The following is a 19,585-nucleotide window of genomic DNA, read 5'->3' as shown; positions in this document are numbered from 1 at the left end:
GATTTCATTATTTTTCAGGGAGAAGATGGAGACCCAGGCATTCCAGGAGCTGAAGGACCCAAAGGAGTTAGGGGTAGAAGAGTAAGAATTAGAAATCTATTAACTCTATGAAGAATTCTAGAAGTAAAGCCCTTATATCTTAAGTGCTTCCTCACCAAATTTTTTTAAAATTGTCTCCCACTCCGATCTTTTATTGCCATATCCTGGGCAAGTGGTCTTGAGAGAATGCAGGTCTAAATCTTTAGAGATGTTAGTTGTTAATAATTCTTAGAGGTAGTAGTATATCTTTATGCGAATGCAGGGTCCAACTCACAATAGTATTAGAGTTTTTTCTCTGCTGAAATTCTGCACCTGTGTGTGCAATTATAAAGAATAAAACTTGTGTTTCTCTTTTTAGGGTAATGCTGGCACACCAGGTTCCCTGGGAGATCCAGGGGACCAGGGGCCATCAGGAGCTATGGTAATATATCTTTATTTTAAAAAAATGACTCTTAGATTGCTTTTAAACTTGCTGTTAGATAAATGGAATATTTTATAATGTTTAATGTAGTAAACTATGCTTAATCAGCCTGGCAGTTGTATAGAGTTATGTCTTGCCTGTGGATGTATGTGCTCAAGAGCATCTGCAGTTGGAAATGGAACTACAGCGATACAATGCAGGGCAGAATTTCTTCCGCAGTATTTGGTGTTGTCTGTAGGCTGGGTAAATATCTAATTAAAGAAGAAGAGAGTGCTAAAATGTAGAACTGGATTGTTCTGCTGAAAGCTAATTTATTTCTTCATTTAAAAAACCAGCCATTTAAAAGCAGACTTGAAATTACAGGCACATACTTAAATCTTAAATTGACTGTAAGCTGTTAATCCTTATATATAAATAGATGTTTTGATGTACTTTTCTAGTGTCTGTGATCTGCATTTTATACAACAAAAATTTTTATTCTCTATCTAAGCAGGGGAAAGGATTGTGGATTTCAGTAGGATTTAGGACTAGCATTGTAGTTAGGAAGATGTCTCTATCTTTATCTTGCAGCAGTGCTGCAAATTAGCTCAGTAGTGAACAGAAACAATCTCTACTGTTGTTTTCTTGTTAAATTTTCTTAATCTTGCTCTTTTAGTTTAAATGTGGAATGTTATTGATAACAGTATCTTTACCTGTATAACATGGCCCATGGCATACATGCAAATTAGAAAACAATATGGGGTTTTTTTTTTGGGGGGGGGGGGGGGTGGGTGTTTTTTTTTTTGTCAGTAAGCTGTGCTGGTCAATGAATGTACCTGGCCCACTTTATTGTATGGTGCTGGGCACAAGAATAGCCAAGAGCGCCAACTGGAATGCATTGCCTTGCCTGCTGCTCGGCTCTCACATACATTGCAGATAGACAGCCCTTGTGTGCTGATGAGCCAGATAGCTGTTGGCCTTGCCAATCCATGGTCCAGGAAGTCTTCAGAGAGATTTCAAGCTCAAGATCCTCCTCTTCAGTTAGAGAAGTGAGAGTGGATCTTGGGAGGTCTGGGCTTGGTGGGATTGCTGTAGTAGCACTGCATCAGTGAAATGGGGAAGTGGGAACTCTGTGGGGAGTGGAAGAGATAAGCATGCAGGAAAAGGTACAGGTAGTAGGCAGGGCTAGCCAAAACAGGCCTGTTTTATCCATCCTTCCTAATCTGATGGCATGATTATCCATATGGGTCAAGTCTGCACAGCTCAGTCACCACCATTAAGCTGCTGCAAGTGCCATTCGTTGGGCCTTAGGCAATTCACAGTTAACTGTTGCTGAATAGTACCAAAGAAGAACTGGGACCTGCTGGGAAACATAAGAAGATACAGGCATGGCATAGCTGCGATGGTGCTAGCAGCAAGACAGCAAAGGGGATGAGGAAGGTAGCTCAGGCAGTAAATGGAGGAATGGAAAGTTAACTGGAGGGGGAAGGAAGAAATCTGGAGTTGAGTGTAATTTGGGGACATAAGGAAGTGTATGATACTGGTAAATTGTAGTGTTATGATAGAGAGAGGCTAAGGTAAAGATTGTGGGATGTGGAGTTCAGATTTTTATGGTGCGTCTCACTGCAGATCCTGTAAGGGAAAAATTTCAGTAGTGTTGCTACACATCTGAATTGCACACATGATGAAAACTCTCAAGCTTCCTTGAAGAAAAGTTCTTTTCCCTGTATTTTATTGCTGTTATGAAGGTTAAACAATACTTTTATTTTTAATAAAGGTGCTTGGAATCCTGGCATTTGCCCACAGCTCCCAAGAAGGGTGCAGAGTGGCCAAAGCTAGTGGCCAAAGCCAAAACTATTACTGGTCGAGCAGTCATAATATATGTATGGTCTGCAGGACCTCTTGAGTTAGAACTGTGGAGATTGTACCCTGCAAGAGGAGAGGACAAGCCTGTTACACACCAGCTGTTGAAAATGATGTAAGGTGCAGATAACTGAACCACAGCACAGAAATTGCTGTTTAGAAAAGAAATCTCATTCTGGATTATACTGGTCCTAAGGGGCAACAAGTATTGAACGTTTATAAAGACGTTAAGGAAAATGGACTGAGAAATAGCTTTGAAAAGTAGTCTGCAACTCTGGAATAGGTTCACAGGAATCCATGCTGGTAACTGATGTCTCCTCAAATTTCAAATTCACAAATGGTTGTCAGGGAGACACCTGCATCTGTATGCCTGCATTTTCTTTGGGCTACAGAGTAATAGATGGAAATATGGTATCAAGGTCTGATTTTCTGGACATGTGTTGGTTTGTTTCAGGGTGCCAAGGGACCAATGGGCACCATTTTAATGCAGGTAAGTAATCACCTTAGAGCTAACCGCCTACTGCACGAAATTAACTGTTTTAGTCTTCCATTTATGAGCACTGACTGCAATGAGCACAATTAGCTGTTATAAAACAGGTAATCAACTGTTCAAATACTTGTCACAGTGCAGTGAGTTCTTCAGTTCTGCAAATAAAGAAGGAATGAGAAACAGTTATTCATATGGATTAACACCAAGTCCAAACTTTTACAAACTGTGGGACTGTTAATATTCCTTTATCTGTTTCTTCATTCACACCAGTTTACACACCAGCTCAGGTTTATGGTTACTTTCCATCCTCTTGTAAAGGAAGGCATTTCCTCAGCAGCAGCTATTTTCACTGGGAATAGCAGGGCAGGATTTCTTCAGAATCCCAATCCCATGTAAAATGAACACTGCTGAGTAAAGGCTCCATCTAACCCTTGCATGGATACCTACCTGCAGGCAATGCTATTGCAGATGTGTTCTGTGTCCAGATGGGGTCCTCTCCTCCTTCATGGACCTCTGTCTTCCTGTGTGAGTTGCTGTTGAAATGCCTGTTCTCCTATGAAAGTGCTTTTGCCTGTCTCCTGGATCAGATGATTACACAAAATAAAAGAATAAACAAATGGTTGCTTAATAAATGCTACATAAAGCATGATTAAATGCCAACAGAGCATGTCTAAAAAAACCCTGTAGTTTCTACACCAGGGGTAGAGCCCCTGTAGCACTGAAATAGAGAGAAACTGGAATGTCTGATTCTGGATTTACCGTAGTGAGAGTCAGCTCAGAAGCTGGGATATGACCTTCAGCTCAAAGCAATAGTAAGATTGCCAGTCTGGGATAGTCTGGGATTTGCCATTAACTGATTTTTTGTTTTGCTGCTGCAGCCTTGTGAACTTGTGAATTTTACACGAAAAAACTGCCGTAAGTAGGGAGCCGCATGGTTTTTTACCTCTGATTCCACCTATTCACTCTTCTTAAATAGAATATTCTCTGTTGGAAACCGTATAGAGAGGCAGTTTGTATCTGGGTTTGATGATGATTGGTAGTTAACTGTGAGGAGTTTCCAGCAGGTGTATGAAACAGACTTAGGCTTTTTGCTCATTTTCCCTATCTTAATTACAAAACCTGTAACAAATGTCTCTTTGCCTCATTTAAGATTAAAGTAATTCTTTGGCATTGTGCCAATCCCCTTTGGGGAAATTCTCTGAGAGAAGACAGTATTTGTATTTTACTTGTCCTCCACGTTTGGTGTGTTCATTCTCTCTCAGACTTGTGTGCTCAGCAGAACCCGGAACAATTTCTTTTAATTCTCATCCGGTAAAATGGCACTATTTTTGAGGCATCTCTCACTGACATATGCTGTCAGTTGTTTGAGCTTTGGATCAGGCTTTTTCGTGAAAGCAAGTGAATATGTCGGTATTTAAATGAATATGAGTACAAAGTAATTAATTTGCTCTCCATCTCTTCATTCCAGCTTGCTCATCAGGTAAGCCCATCTGGCCTCTGCATGTCTGGTCTTTTACAGACTTGAAGAAAAAACTAACAGTGTTTGAGTTGTGGAAAGGTCCTCACACAAATTTTTTATTTCAATACACAGACACATGTCCAGTTTATCCAACTGAAGTGGTGTTTGCCTTCGATATGTCTGAAGATGTTACACCAGCTGCATTTGAAAGAATGAGGAACATTGTTATGTTATTGCTGAAAACCATTAAGATTAGTGAAAGCAATTGCCCAACAGGTGCTCGTGTCTCCATAGTTTCTTTCAATACAAATATGCGCTACCTCATCCGATTCTCAGAATTCCAAAAAAGCCACTTGCTGCTACAAGCAGTCCAGAGAATACCGCTAGAAAGATCGACTGGAAAACGTAATATTGGGGCAGCCATGAGATTTGTTGCAAGAAATGTCTTCAAACGTGTTCGTCAGGGCATACTCACAAAGAAAGTTGCCCTCTTTTTTGCCCATGGTCCATCGCAGGATGATGTTGCCATCAGCACAGCTGTACTTGAGTTGAGTGCCTTGGATATCACTCCAGTGGTTATTGCCTTCAGTGAAGTGCCAAATGTCAGACATGCCTTCTCAGTAAGTAGATAGACTATGGAAAATTGAGTCAGTCATCTGCTTGCTTGGTATCTACTAGTATTTGAGTAAAGCATTCTCGCACGCCAGTAAGTTCTACAGGAACTCTCCAATCCCTTATTAGAAAGTGGTATATTAAAGCTTACTGTTTTAACAGAGAAACAGTGATTCACTTGACCATAATGATCACCATCTGACCTCTTTCTGCACATCAGTTATTTATGACTTGTGCTTTTAGGCCAAATCACAGAATTTCAATAACATTGTGTTAATTTAATTTGGTTACCTATGCCATTTCTTTTCTGTGTTGTGACATGTACTAACCATTTCATTAACAAACTGGCCCTAGTTTCTAGAAAGAAAAGTAGTAGAAGGCTTCAAGTGCACCATTTTTTTTTTTTTTTCAAAAGAAAATTAAATTCAGCAAAGCCCCTTTTGATAGCTGTATTGCCATTAGTACAGGAGAAAATAACAACTTTTCTCTTAGAATATGACTTAATATAAAAAGATAGTAAACAGAAATAAGCAATCCATTTTAGCAGGTACCAAAGGAAAACAATTCTATGTTTCTTTAAGGCTTCATAATATGGATTCCATGGTCTCTTGCTTTTCAATTCATTTTTATGTCATCTGTGCTCAGTTTTAACTTCTTTTGAAATAAAATACCATCTAGCTGCTGTTTCTTCAAAACTATCCTTGTAGAAGGAAACTATGTTTACATACACATGACAGAAAGTGCAAAATGTGGCATCTAACTTCTGATCTAGTAGCATCAAATCAGCCCTTTAATCTTTGTATTTATTATCATGCAGCCTCGTATCTATTAGTCAATTCACATGTTTGGCTGGCTGAATGTTAATTTAGCAGAATGAAAAATTTCTGCTGGCATTTGAGAAGGAAGTTTAGAGTTTATTTACTGGGTTGCTCTACAGGATAAACAGGAGCAAGCAGCAGTATTCTGTTTACTTAGTATAAGCAGATTATGAATCTGAATGCATATGATGACATCTGGTATTTACAAAGGTGCCAACTTTCCATAAATCAGTTTCCAGAGTAGAAAAATTTTTAAAGGCTGCTTAGCAGGGGGAAAGGCAAAAAAATCACTGTCCAGCTCTCTTTTATGGTTACACTGATGGGAAGGCAACCGGCCTCACCACCACCATCCAAGAAAATGCAACCTCCCTTTTTTTTTTTCAGATGGACTTCTGCCCTTGCAGTTGAGATGCTGTTTGATCTTCATGATCCTGCCAGCCTGTAGCCACAGAAACTTACTGGCTTTGGTTAGTTTGTTTTAGGAGTCTCAGTCTGGAGACTGAAACAGTCATTGCCAATTCTAACTCCTTTGAAGAGATCTATCTGTAACATCATTTATAGACATTAATCAGATGTTAATTGTGTTGTGTATAACACACACAAAGCTTAATTTTAATGCAAAGAAGTAATTATTTCTTTCCTCAGCATTTTAGCTTATCCTTATATATGGTTCATTTCCTGCAATATTATGGTATTTTTACAGCCATTTTTATTTATCTTAGTCCACAAGGAAATGTTTTTTCCCTTGAATCACATTTGGATGTTGTTGGGTCAGTCAAATTGTAGGATGTTGTTGGAGCTTCTTCAGGGTTCCTCAGACATTTCTGTAGTCAAATCTGCTGAGGAAGATTGTCTGTCTTCAGCTGATCATGGTCAACACATAGGTTGTTCCAATGCTAGAATTTTCTGAGGACAGCATTTTCTCTTCCAAGAAAACATCTTCACTGTGGAGAACTTATTTTTGTCCCAGAAAGAGTTGAGATAGGAGATCCTGCCCTTTTCTCTGTAGCATACTACTCAGAAAAGAAAAAAAGTGATAGCCCTTAACTGGCACACACACACACAAAAAAATGTATATATGTATATAACAAAAAATAGTATCTTTTACCTATCTTTTTAATGTTACTTTTTTGTCTGCTTTAAAACATAGGTTGATGATACTAGAAGTTTTCAATTATTTGTTTGGGAAAGACAACAGGATGAAAGTTTGGAGAGCATCACATACTGTACTCTTTGCTTTGGTAAGATATTTTACAAATTCCAGCTGTTGTATTGATCTTTTTACCCTTTCAGTAAGAAATCCTATCGATTTTATTTTGTAGTGTGGTGTTGGGGAATTTTTATGGTACGCCTTAAACACATTTGTGCTTAAATATATTAAAAAAAGGTTAACAAACAATGCATTGGTCAGACTCCTACTGCCATAAGTGTTTCTACAAAGAGTCAACAGAAATGCATTAAGAGCTGATTCCTTACATACATGTGCACCAGCACGGATTGCATGAGTGGCAGCGTGCGATGACTCAGCCTAGCTCTGTGGCCCAAAGGTGGCCCCCCCAAGGGCTCACATTCTAAAATGGCTACAAGACAGTGCTGTGGCTGTTTCTTGTCATCACCAAGAGAAACCACTCCCTTAGAGGGAGTTCTTCTGTCTCTGGCATTCTTGCTTCCAGTCAGTTTAACCCCACCTGCAATTGGACCTTCTCGCCCTCCATGCCAGATCATTCCTTGGTTACAGATTACCACTGCTGAGAAGTTCACAGTTTGAATTTCCTCTTCAGTGGATAGTAAGAATTAGATTCTCAAAACCACAAAAGCTGTTTAATTAGTTGCTGTATCAGCCACGTGAAATGAGTTATTGTTTGGCATTTCCTTTTTAACAGAAATGCACTTAAGAGAGCTTTATGATTCTCAGCAACCAGGGTTGTTTACTGTAAATTCTACATTGTGAGGAGAGGAGAAGATACTAGTTGATATATTTCAGAATGCTGAACAATGGTCTGAGATCAAAAATAGAATTTTTTCCAGGGTCTTTTACAGTGTTTAGATTTTGATAGAAGAAGATTTCTCAAGGGAACTCTTATCTGTTAAGTTTTACCTTGTGAACATTTTTTACTTTCATGCATGAATAATTTCCTATGTTATCTCAAAACCTTGCTCAGCAAGACTCATCTGTTGTTCCTTACTAGAACAACAAGATTTCAAGTTGCCAAACTGATTTTATTTTTCAAAATCAATCAAAATTTAAGTAAAATAGAGTAATAGGATGGTGCAAAATAATTTAAAAAAGTATTGCTTTTCTTGTATTGTGAAATAGTTTGCTGCCTATTGACTCTTCCTCTCTAGATAAATGTAAACCAAGCACCAACTGTGAGGTACCCTTTTCTCCCCCTGTTCTAATGGACATGGATATCACTTACATCATGGACAGCTCTCACAGCATCAGCAGTGAAGAGTTTCAGAGAGCCAAAGACTTTGTGAGCAACATGCTAGATCAATTTGTTGTTTCCTCGCAGCCAAATGAATCGTATGGAGGCATCAGAGTGGCATTGGTGCAGCAGGCTCCCAGGGGCTTCCTGCCTGACAGAAACCAGACCCCTGTGGCCTTGGAGTTTGATCTAGTCACATACAGCAATAAAGATTTGATGAAGAAGCATATTCAAGAGTCTGTTCACCAACTGCAAGGGCCATCAGCCATTGCTTCTGCCCTACAGTGGACAGTTGAAAATGTATTCTTTAAAGCCCCCAGACAAAGAAAACACAGGGTCATATTCACAATAGTGGGAAGCAAAACAAGCGCATGGGACAGAGAGAAGCTGAGAGAGATTTCACTTGGAGCCAAGTGCCAAGGATTCACCTTGTTCACTCTTGCCCTTGGCACTGATGTGAGCGATGATCAGCTGATGGAGCTGTCAAGCTCCCCCACAGACCAGCACTTACTGACATTGGGCAGGGTTTCAACGCCTCAAATGGTATACGCTCAGAGGTTTAGCCGGGCGTTTCTGAATCTTCTACAACGTAAGTAGCACATGATGGCATTTACTGAAGTTATGGAAAGAAAGAGAAATGCTGTATAGAAAAAGGTAGTCAGTGTATATGCACTATCATTCAGTTTCTAGTCATAATTTAGCTAGCCAGTTTTTCATCTTTAGTTTGCCGCAGATGCTGGACACTGATTGAAGTGCAAGTAATGACAGAACAGCATTATATTCTAATGGTGCCTTAGGCCAAAGTCTTAAGTAGTTTTTTCCCCGTAAGTTTGTATTTAATGTGTGGCTTTGAGGCCACTTTCACTAAAGAAAGCCCATTCTTCAGCTAAGAGAACACAGTTATATTCCTGATTTAGGCCTACATTTCTCCTCTGATGATTGTCAGATCCAGATCTACTAAGCTGTTTATGTCTGTTTGGGCTTTGGGGCAGATACAGGTTTAAACATTTAGCAGATTTGTCATTAACTTCTCTTTACTGCAGTTATTCCTCCTCTGTAGAATAAAGAACTTTCCTTTTCAAGATACATTTATGCAGATTAGCAGGTCTTAGATGCTTTGAAATACAAACAAGAGAATATCAAGAAAGAAATCATTGATTTTAAATTCTCATCAGAAGCATTTACTTAGAGATGTCAAATTCTCTATAGAAGGATAAATAGTGTGTTACAGAGCAAGACAAAAGTATAAAAGGTTGGTTCAGGAGTCATTCTCATCTAGCTTATCTCTAATATATTTTCATTTTCCTGGGCATAGTGCCAGTCACTCTAGATATGGTTTGCTACCTATTGAGAGATGCAAACTCCAGTTCACAACAATAAAATCATGTAGTGTTTGTTATTAAACACACTGGGGTTTGGAGGACTTTCAAATTCACCTGTGGTATCTGTGCTTCCCCCACAGAAGAAACGAACAGTTATCCTTCACCTGAACTTCAAGAAGAGTGTGAAGACTTAGATCAGGGAGACACACAACAGCAAGTGTCTATGATTGAAAGGTTTGGAATTGCCAGTTGAGCTTTTCTAGTGTGTATCTCTGAACATAAGTTTTCTCCCTTTGGGTTAGTAGTTCAAAGTAGCTTTAACAGAAACAGTATAAAGATCAATTTTTTTTTTTTACAGGGTTCAGAAGGAATGAGCCAGTTGCATTTTTCAAGGCCATACTGGTGCTTAAATACTTCAGTTTTTTTCCCCTCTCCTTGGAAAGGATGCCTTTCCCTGGAACTGATGAAACTGGTTACAGTCATGGTTTAGAAAGCATTGAAAGAGCTGAAAGTAGACTCCTGGAGAATATTAAAGAGATCATCACAGAACCTGTATATACAATGCCAGAAATTAGATATGATTATGAGGAGAATGAGTATTTTGCAGAGGAAGATGCTGGAGAAGAAAAGCCACAGGAGTATGAAGAAGCGCACGAGAAGAACAAGGCAAACTTAGAGGCAACAGTAGAAACTAGAGCTGCCTGTAGTGACTAGGGTATGATTTTAAAATATGAAAATCTTTTTTAATCCAGTAAAAAGACTCTAAAATGTGAAGGGCTCTGCTGAATATTTACACAGTATGAAGCATTTCCATTAATTACATTTTCCGAAGTGTTTTGTCACCATATGTTTGTATTCAGTCCAAATCTATACAGTAAGAATTTGTAATTAAAGGCTGAACTGCAGGTGTCATTATGACTTTAGCTTTGATTTGTAACTTTTTGTAATAATAAAATATAAAGTTCTAATCCCCTTTACTAAAACAGCTGATCGTTTTAAATCCCCAAGTTGCACTATAATTACTGGATCACTCCTGCTGCTAACTTAGCTTGATGTGGAGGAACTAAATATATCTCTGCTACAGTCTGTTTCTGTAGGAAAATAGGATCTCTTAGCAGAGGTATCCTATGAAAATAGATATTCTTCATGGTTTTTACTTTGCTTCCTAATTATGCATTTTTCTTTGCAGACTTGCCATTTGATACAATAGGTATGGGAAACTGATTGTGAGATAATTTATCACCAACGTTCTTTCAACACTGTTGAATGTTTTTATTGTTTAGACTATAACTGGGAAGAATTTCTGTGAAAAAAATGTGATGTTGTCTGCATGCGGTAGGTCATGTCTACAGCTGCCATCCCTTTGTTTTTCATCTATCTGCACTCAAAAATGATTCTAGGAATGTCTGTTAGCCCCATCCCTGATGAGAAAGGAACAATGCTTTTGCAAAACGGTTTTAATGTTGGATTTTTAATTAAGAGCAAATATACCTCTGGGAATGCCATACATCCACAGTGCATGACAGACATGCTCAGCACAGATGGAATTGGTTCCGTTGCCTAACTGCATGTGTACAATCTTGAATCAGTGCTCCCATTGAACAGTTCGTGAACTCTGTGGTCACACAGAGAATTGAGTAGGATGAAGATAGGTTAGTGTTTATACTTCACAAATAAAGGATTTCCTGTAAGGAAGTAGTCAGGGTCATTGCACTGATGTGAGCAGTGACCTAAGCTGCTTATGGGAGACATATGAACTGCTATTCCCAATCTTGACTTGTAATTAGTAACCTAGCAGTTTACTTCCAAAAACATGTAGCACAGTTCCTGAACTTGCCTGTTCTATATATTGATCTATGGCTTGAGATTATTGTTTTTCAGTTGATTAGGAGGAGAAGGTTATGTCCTTTCAAATCTTTAGGTTGCATAGCATTATCAGTATTTTGCTTTAGTTTTCAGTGCTTCCCCTTGGATGTCATACAGATACCAAAGTCTAGAGCTGCTCTTCTGGATTCATTTCAGTAACTCGGAATTTACTTTGGAAAAAGCTGATTAGATCTGTACTTACTGGATACCAGATTGCTACAAAGTATGCTACTCTCACTTATTTTGGGGCTAATTTATGCAATTTAGATCTATATTATTCCAGGATTTGGCTAAGAGACTGTAATGGATAATTTAACCATCTATGTATGTTCATCTATGAAATTTTACTAATGGATACCAGTATAACAAGTTGGAATCAAGAAGAGGGACATTCTGAAAAGCTTTATTTACCTTGTCCCTATAGACCAGTTATAATCATTTAACAATAATTTTAGTAAGAAATCCATGTTGGAAGACTAAAGACCTTTTAGCATTCCTCCTGCTTATGCCACTGAAAATCTAATTGTTTTAGACATTTTCTGATTAAATCAATCATAAGAAGAGGGGCTTCAGACCACTCTAGCACTGTGGGTTTGTGGATGAATACTCTATGAATCTTTGTAAGACCTTGAACACTGACTACCTCTGTCATCTGCCAGTTTGCAAAGAATGTTACTTTTCCCTGAAATTAACAATGCTGAGAAGGATGTTTCTTCCTTTCATTAAATCTGTCTCTTATTTCCCTTTTCCAGAGGCATGTGACCTTGTTCAAGATAGTGGAGAATGTCAGAATTATGTCCTGAAGTGGTACGATGACAAAGAGCAGAAAATGTGTGGTCAGTTCTGGTACAGGGGCTACGGAGGCAGTAAAAACAGATTTGAAACACAAGAAGAATGTGGATTCTTGTGTATAGAGTCTTCCTAGTGCAGATACTCTCAAATTACTTTAATTCTTCAGTTATACTACCAGGGTGATGGGAAAAAGGAATTGAAAGAGAAAGGTTTACGTAGCCACTCGGCTCCTCCATTTCAGTTGAAAGAAATACTTGATTGTGAAGTTACTATCTAGTAACTTAATAGTGAAAATAAAATCAAAAGTATTTAACAGTTGATCTGATATAACATATCGAGTGCTGAGAAACTTCTTTTAGTCAACATTGTGTTGTTTAAAAGGGATAAAAGTATTGAAACTTGATTTTCTTCTATAAACGCCAAAATGTGCTCTTTCAAAATGTACTGAATAAATAAAACGACACATCAGAGATTTTAATGAAATAACATTGGATGCAAGACACTAGTGTCAAACCCTTTTGATACATTTAGTTGCATTTATCCTGCTTATAGAAAATACCACAAAGCATTTAACTGTCAAGTGTCATAAACTTACTAGAATTTACTTCACTTTGATTTAGAGGATTTTCTACCATAGAGTCATTCTTGGCTTCTTAATTCTTTTCTGAATAATCCAATGTGTGAATAAAAACAACCATTCTCAAATATTTCACTTCTGCTATTAGCTGTTAAAACAAATAGAAGTATATTCTCATAGTGTGGCATCTCATACGTAAATAAGCATTGGTCCATTTCTCTTGTTACCAAAGGTTAGACAACTGTATTCATTTTCAAACGTTAGATTTTTGTGGTTGCTTTTGAGGGAAAGAAAAAATCCCGAGGATACATTCTGATTAAAGATAGTAAATGCAGTGCCGTGCAGAAGGGTGGAACTTAGCTGAGCATTCACGTTCTGCTGACTTACCCAAACTCTACTGTTGCCCATTTTATATCTGTAGAAGTCATGGTGCATCTAACTTTGCCACCTCGGGCCACTATTTGTAGAGATGGCTGTACTCACCTCGAATTTTCTTCCCTGTATTTGTCTACAAAAGGATAGAGAAAATATCTCTAATAAGTTTTCATGGAGTGCTGGCCAGGAGATCCTCAACAAACTTTTAAGGAACATATATGAACTTGGTTTTCCAGAGTCTGTTGCTTTTGGCTCACCCAGAGGGAATCTACTGTGAACAGTGACTGAACAGACCGGACTCGTGGTGATGCTCTGCCAGCCTCAGGGCTACAATAATGCTGAGCAACTCAATGCTAAAGGTGACAGAGCCACCGTTAGCTCAGCTGAGGAAGGGTCAAAATGTCTCATGGGTTACTGCTACTGACCCAAACTCTGAGTTGGGGACAGGTGAGTTTATGAAGCCATTAGTCTTTCACCTTTGGATTTTCTTGCAAGTGACAGAATGGGACTGCCATGGAGTGGGAAATACTCCACTCTCTTCTGATCTTTTTCTACATTTGTGACTGGGAAATCATACTTAAGGAGGGCACTTGCTGTCTGTTTGGTGGCTAGAGCTGGTCTATTCATTTTGTGAAGCAATAAATTGAACCTGGGTTTGATTTTTACTGCAATATGTATGATGTTTTTAAATCTGAGTTTTCAATATCTAGATTTGTAAAATGCTGTTGTCTGTCTAATAGCTGTTTCTCCACAGATGCTGCCAGTTGGCAGTAGTTTCCTCTTTCAAAATCAATGGCTCCCTTCCCTTAAGACTGGTGTACGTGAGAAGGGAGTTTGCCTTTTTTGGAGGACTAGGTGATTTTTTACATGAGACTTGCAGAAATTTTGTCTGTAAAGACAGAGCAGCTTGGAAGTTTGATATCCTATTTTCTTTTTGACAAAATTTGATACCCTATTTTCATTTTGTTCAGATAAGTAAACAATTCTTTTGCTTAGAAGATAAAAGTAAAAAATCAAACATTTCTGGTCTCGTAGCAGAAGCAATTTTGTTATCTTGGATTCTCTTTGGCCCAGAGGATATGGAGTCCCCTGATGAATCTCAGCTGCCTGCAAATCCATCTCTTCCTTTCAGTTGGCTCTTGTTATCTGGGGCTAGTCTTGCTGCTGGCTTAAAATCCTTGTTTTTCAATGAGGGAAGACTCCCAGTGTATGGAATCCTCTCTCCTTGATAAGTAGAAATGTATATGTCTGTGTGGACTGACTGGCTTTCTACACACACATCTTCCACCTCATTACTTCAGACATGCTAGCTGATGATCCTCTTTCTGGAACAATGCAGGATAAGACCAACCAGCTGTCCCCACCTTGAAGAATGATTCTCAAAGCCTCCTTACCTGTTTTCCCTTCTGCTTTCATCCCTAGCATAAATCTACTGGGCTCTTTTCCAGAGGGAGGAATATGCAAGCTACCATAGGATGCATAGGGATTTGTTGTCTTAACGCCTCTCTCATCCTTCTAGTTGTGTCAAATGCTCCAGTGAGCAGCATTTTCAGGAATTATTTTGGTTGGGGTTTTTTTGTTTGGTTTTTTTTTTTTTTTTTTTTTTTCCTCCAGACATATGGAATAATATAGGAATTTAGATCAGTTTCACGAGGTAACATATGAAAAGAACTGTTTTGTGGGCAACTAACCAGACTTCTCTGACTGCTGTGTTTTACTGAGTTGTGAAACATCAGCATTCAGCAGATGGTAGAATATTTTTGTGAAATGTTTAATTCTAATACCAGTGAAAAATTCAAGTCTTGCTGCTTCTAGGCACTTAACAGGCTTTTCTGAGGAATCTAGGTGCTGAATTTCATACGTTGTCTGGGTTGATACTGTACTTTTGGTGCTGTGGGTGCTTAAACTTCAGAACATTGCTGTAGGTAATGGAGTACCTAGAACCTTTTTTTGAACCCTTAGCATTCTTTTGAATGGCTATGGTGTAAACGGATGGTGCGATTGTTCAAAGATCTCTAGTGTATGGTGTGGCCCGTAGTGATCTATTTGGGTCAGGACATGCCCTTCCTCCCACTCTGTTCCCCAGGTGCCTTTACAAAGCCTGTGCTACCATATGTCTTCTCCTGCAGCTGGCTGCAATTTCAAAGCAATTTAAACCCCATAGCTCAAGACCTTTGTGCCAATGCTAATAAACCCTGTGTTTTAAAGACAAATTAATTAATGTAGGAATAGCTGTCCATTAAGAGTAGAAACTGGGGTATGGCTGTCTGCCATGAGACAACATTCTGTCCTCTAATGAAAGCAGTCTTCTGAAGATGTGCCCACTGCTCAGCTGAGTGAAAGACAAATTAATTAATGTAGGAATAGCTGTCCATTAAGAGTAGAAACTGGGGTATGGCTGTCTGCCATGAGACAACATTCTGTCCTCTAATGAAAGCAGTCTTCTGAAGATGTGCCCACTGCTCAGCTGAGTGAATTAACAGCCTCCCCCTGCTCAGTCTTAAATTCCCCCCAAACTATAAAAGAAATGTGACCCTCTTAGTAGTAACAAGGAAGTGGCTTTTCTATGGGTGTTGTCAGAGGCTGTATTTAGAGAGTCAAGCGACACACTTATAAATCTGTTTAGGGAGCAATTTAGTTTTGCCACAGTAAACTGTGTGTGATGTTTATGCTGGTGAGGGCCTTAGTTAAGATGATTTGCGGTTTAAAAAGTAAAAGACGGTAATCTACTAAACTTAATACTGCTACTGCCATATGTTAGTCCAAATGCATATATTTCAAGTTTTGTGATCCAGTGTAGCTGAATTCTGAGGCCCAATCCTCTGAAAAGGAAGGTGATCAACAGACAACAGATGTCCCTGGGACCAAAACACTGCCTGTGAGCTCTGCTGAATGAAAGTGAGTATATTTAATGCCCTTGGTTATTTTTTGTTATAAGGGTTACAATGATGTGAAAATGCCCATAAGCTAGTACTAATTTGTAAAAGGTTTCAGATTACATTTTATATTAATTAGATCCAGTGATACATATCATAATTAATTTAATTGGGCCAGATTGTGTTTGGAAAAAGATCTGAAGCATGTTTGAGGGAAAAGATTCAGCTTTCTGGTTCTGTGTTATTTTCTAGCTCCCATTGTAGAATTTGGCTGTATATCTGACAGGTAAATTGGCCAGCTTTTCTAATGAGAAAGGAGACTGGCTCATCTAAAATATGTAAGGGGTAAATTTTACATTTTGTAACAAGGCTGGCATATGTCCTGGCTATAATTTGAACCCTGTGTGAATGGAATGCAAGTCTTACATTCACCCTTGAGACGTTAGGTGAATGCCATTGCATCTTGGCAAGGTGCAATGCACGTGTAGAATTCAAATGGGATTGTCAGTTATCAACGCATAAGAAGTCAGTGTTGCTCTTTTCACTGACGCATAGAGCCTTGGCATTTGCACAGTTGCTGGTAGTGGCCTGGTGCTGTTTCCTAGCGTGTGACAGGCCTTGAAGAATCACAGATCCTGGAGACCAAGGGGATAATCTGGAGCAAGAAGGAACTGCCTTTGGTAGAAAAGGATCAGTTTAGTGAATGCTTAAGCAAAATGGACATATGTAAGTCCATGGGCCCTGATGGGATGCACCCATGAGGCAGCTGAAAGATTTAATTGTGCGGTCACTCTTTATAATCTTTGATCAATCATGGCGATTCAGAGAAGTGCCCAAAGACTGGAGGAAAGTTGATGTCACTCCTGTCTTCAAGGGCAAGAAGGAGGACCCAGGGAACTACAAGCCAGTCAGCCTCACATCAATCCCTGGGAAGATCATGGAGCAGCTAATCCTGGAAACCATTCCAGGCATTCTCTTTTGTAGAGAAGAAAATTATCAGGAGTAATCACCACAGATTAACTAAGGGGGAAATAATGCTTGGCCAACTCAACAAACTTCTACAAATAAATGACTGGCCTGATAGAAGAGGAGAGAGCAGTGGATATTGTCTACCTGGGTTTCAGTAAGGCCTTTGTGACACTGTCTCCTGTAAGATACTCATAGACAAAGCTGTTGATGTGTGGGCTGGATGAGCAGCGAGATGGATTGAAGACTGGCTGAATGGCCAGGCCCAGAGGATGGCAATCAGTGGTGTAAAGTCAAGTTGTAGGCCAGTAACTAACAGTGTACAACAGGGGACAATACTGGATACAGTCCAATTTAACATCTTCGTTAATGATCTGGATGATGAGGTAGAGTGTACTCTCAGCAAGTCTGCAGGTAACACAAAAGTGGAAGAAGTGGCTGATATGCCAGAGGGCAGGGGGTCATGCTGCCATCCAGAGAGACCTGGACAGGTTGGAGAAATGGGCTGACAGGAACCTCATGAAATTCAAAGCAAAGAAATATGATTTCAAGTACTCCTTTCTCATTTTTCATTTCATTCAATGTTAGATCAACAAAGGGAATTGCAAAGTCCTGCACCTGGGGAGTAACAACCCCCTGAGCCAATGTATGTTGGAGGTCACCCAGCCAGAGAGCAGCTTTGCAGAAAAAAAACTGGGGGTCCTGGTAGACACAGAGTTGAATGTGAGCCGGCAACATGCCCTTGTTGCAAAGGTTAATTGTATCCTGAGCTGCATTAGTTGAAGTATTGCCAGTAGATAGAGGAGGGTGATCTTTCCCCTCTACTCAGACTGGTGAGGCCATGCCTGCAGTACTGTGTCCATTTCTGGGCTCTTCAGTACAAGTCCAACATGGACATACCCGAGAGAGAACAGCAAAAAGCCACAAGGATGATGAAGGGACTGGAGCACCTCACATCACATATAAGGAAAGGTTGAGAGAGCTGAACGGTTTAGCCTAGAGAAGGGAAGGCTCAGGACTGGATCTTATCAATATATATAAATACCTCAAGGGACGGTGCAAAGAAGATGGAGCCAAACTCTTTTCAGAGGTGTTCAGTGACAGGAGAAGAGGCAGTAGGCACCAGCTGGAACACAGGAGGTTCCCTCTGAATAACAGGAAACACTTACTGTGAGGGTGATGTGAGTACTGGCACAGGCTGCCCAGAGAGGTTGTGGAGTCTCCCTCCCTGCAGATAATTAAAAAGTCACCTGGACATGAACCTGGGCAACTGGTGGGTTGGACCAGACAACCTCTGAAGGTCCCTTTCAGCCTCACCCATGCTGTGATGCTGTGGTTCTCTGTGTAGCTGCTGCTTCTGTGGGAACTCTGCTAACTGCCAAAATATACAGCAATTTCTCTTTTGTTGACACAGGGTGAGACTATTTGTCATGAGAGTAAACCAGCTATTGTAATTAGAAATTTTGGCACAAATTTTACAGTGTGTGACAGTCAGGAAGCCTATTTCTCTTTACCACAGGGGCTTTCTGTTTTCCCTTCTTATGTCTTGTTTTCCCATGTGTCTGAAAGGGACAAAGGATGTGTAGGGTTTCCTTTTAAAAAAATCACTAAGCTTTTTCAGCAGAAAGCCTCAAATGACTATAAACATAGTGAAACTGTGGACTCTGCTGTATTGGACAGACATCACACAGAGAGAAAGTTAATGTCACCAAAATGATCACTGCAAAGGTAGGAAAGCATAAACTGAGAGTTTCCTAAACAATATTAAATCATACTCCCTCTTGCATTTTAACTGCAGATTTTTCTTTAATAACTTTCTAATTTTTCCCATGGGAACTCTGTGACATGCAGAAACAGGGTGTATGGGTGGTAAAATTGGTGCTGACAAGCAGTTCTGAACCTGCCCATTTCCAAATGGTGGATTTTACAGCTTTGTTGTGTGTTTTATTCCGTTTTTTGAAAATTTTGTTTCCATTTCCCTAACAGCTGGTATTAAAAGGCCTGTGAAGAACTAGTTAGTTGGAGCAGAACTCATGTGCTGGGTTTTGACATATGAAATACTTCAAAATGTGAAATATTTTGTAATGTGAACTGAATCCAGGCCCTTGATACTTGTAACTGAAAGAATGCACAGGAAAGACATTGCTTTCAAGAATTCAAAATCTGAAAGAAATTGAACACTTGAAAGCATTTTCTTTACTAGGAGTAATGTAAAGAGTTAGTTTCCTTAATAAGAAATGCAAGTTCTCAGCATTTCCTCAAAATGAAGTTGCAGGCTGATCTTGAGGAGTCATGGATGTGGCAGCCTCTGTTAAAGTCAGCAAGATTTTCAGGTGTTGGGCAAGTCAACATTTGTCTGGAACCCAGGTAGTTAAATGTTGTAACAGTAAAAACTACGTAGACTGGCTTCTAGGTATAGAAGATGTTTAAGCTTTTCTATTTCTGTTTCTGGAGTACTGCTGAGTGAGCACTATGTCACTTTATTGCCTCAACATTGTTTTGTATCTGGAGACTTAGGTAAAATTTGTTAATGCTGTGGTTTCGGGTGGCCTCTGCAGATACTACAGGTATTGTCCAGTTGCTTCCTGGCCAACAGGAGACAGAAAATTATGCATTTCCATACATGAAAGACTTTAGTAGCAAATTGATATATGGTCTGCCACTGGAATCTAACCAATACCATCTTGCACTTGTTCAGTAC

At 39.4% G+C, this 19,585-nt stretch overlaps 1 protein-coding gene across 1 annotated transcript in view; it reads left to right on the top strand.

Annotated features, from left to right (window-relative positions):
- The window catches only part of COL6A6 (collagen type VI alpha 6 chain), a 44,345-nt gene extending 31,949 nt beyond the window's left edge, over positions 1 to 12,396 (top strand). The window contains 11 exon segments of the mRNA XM_040593763.1: positions 19 to 81; positions 398 to 460; positions 2,757 to 2,792; positions 3,671 to 3,707; positions 4,261 to 4,272; positions 4,384 to 4,871; positions 6,832 to 6,922; positions 8,028 to 8,699; positions 9,573 to 9,666; positions 9,876 to 10,147; positions 12,051 to 12,396. Coding sequence (XP_040449697.1) covers positions 19 to 81; positions 398 to 460; positions 2,757 to 2,792; positions 3,671 to 3,707; positions 4,261 to 4,272; positions 4,384 to 4,871; positions 6,832 to 6,922; positions 8,028 to 8,699; positions 9,573 to 9,666; positions 9,876 to 10,147; positions 12,051 to 12,223 — 2,001 coding nt within the window. The 3' untranslated portion in view covers positions 12,224 to 12,396.
- Positions 12,397 to 19,585: the final 7,189 nt, after the last annotated feature.

Source organism: Falco naumanni, chromosome 4 (genome assembly GCF_017639655.2).
Source record: "Falco naumanni isolate bFalNau1 chromosome 4, bFalNau1.pat, whole genome shotgun sequence".
NCBI lineage: Eukaryota > Metazoa > Chordata > Aves > Falconiformes > Falconidae > Falco > Falco naumanni.
This window is presented reverse-complemented; position numbering and strand designations above follow the sequence as displayed.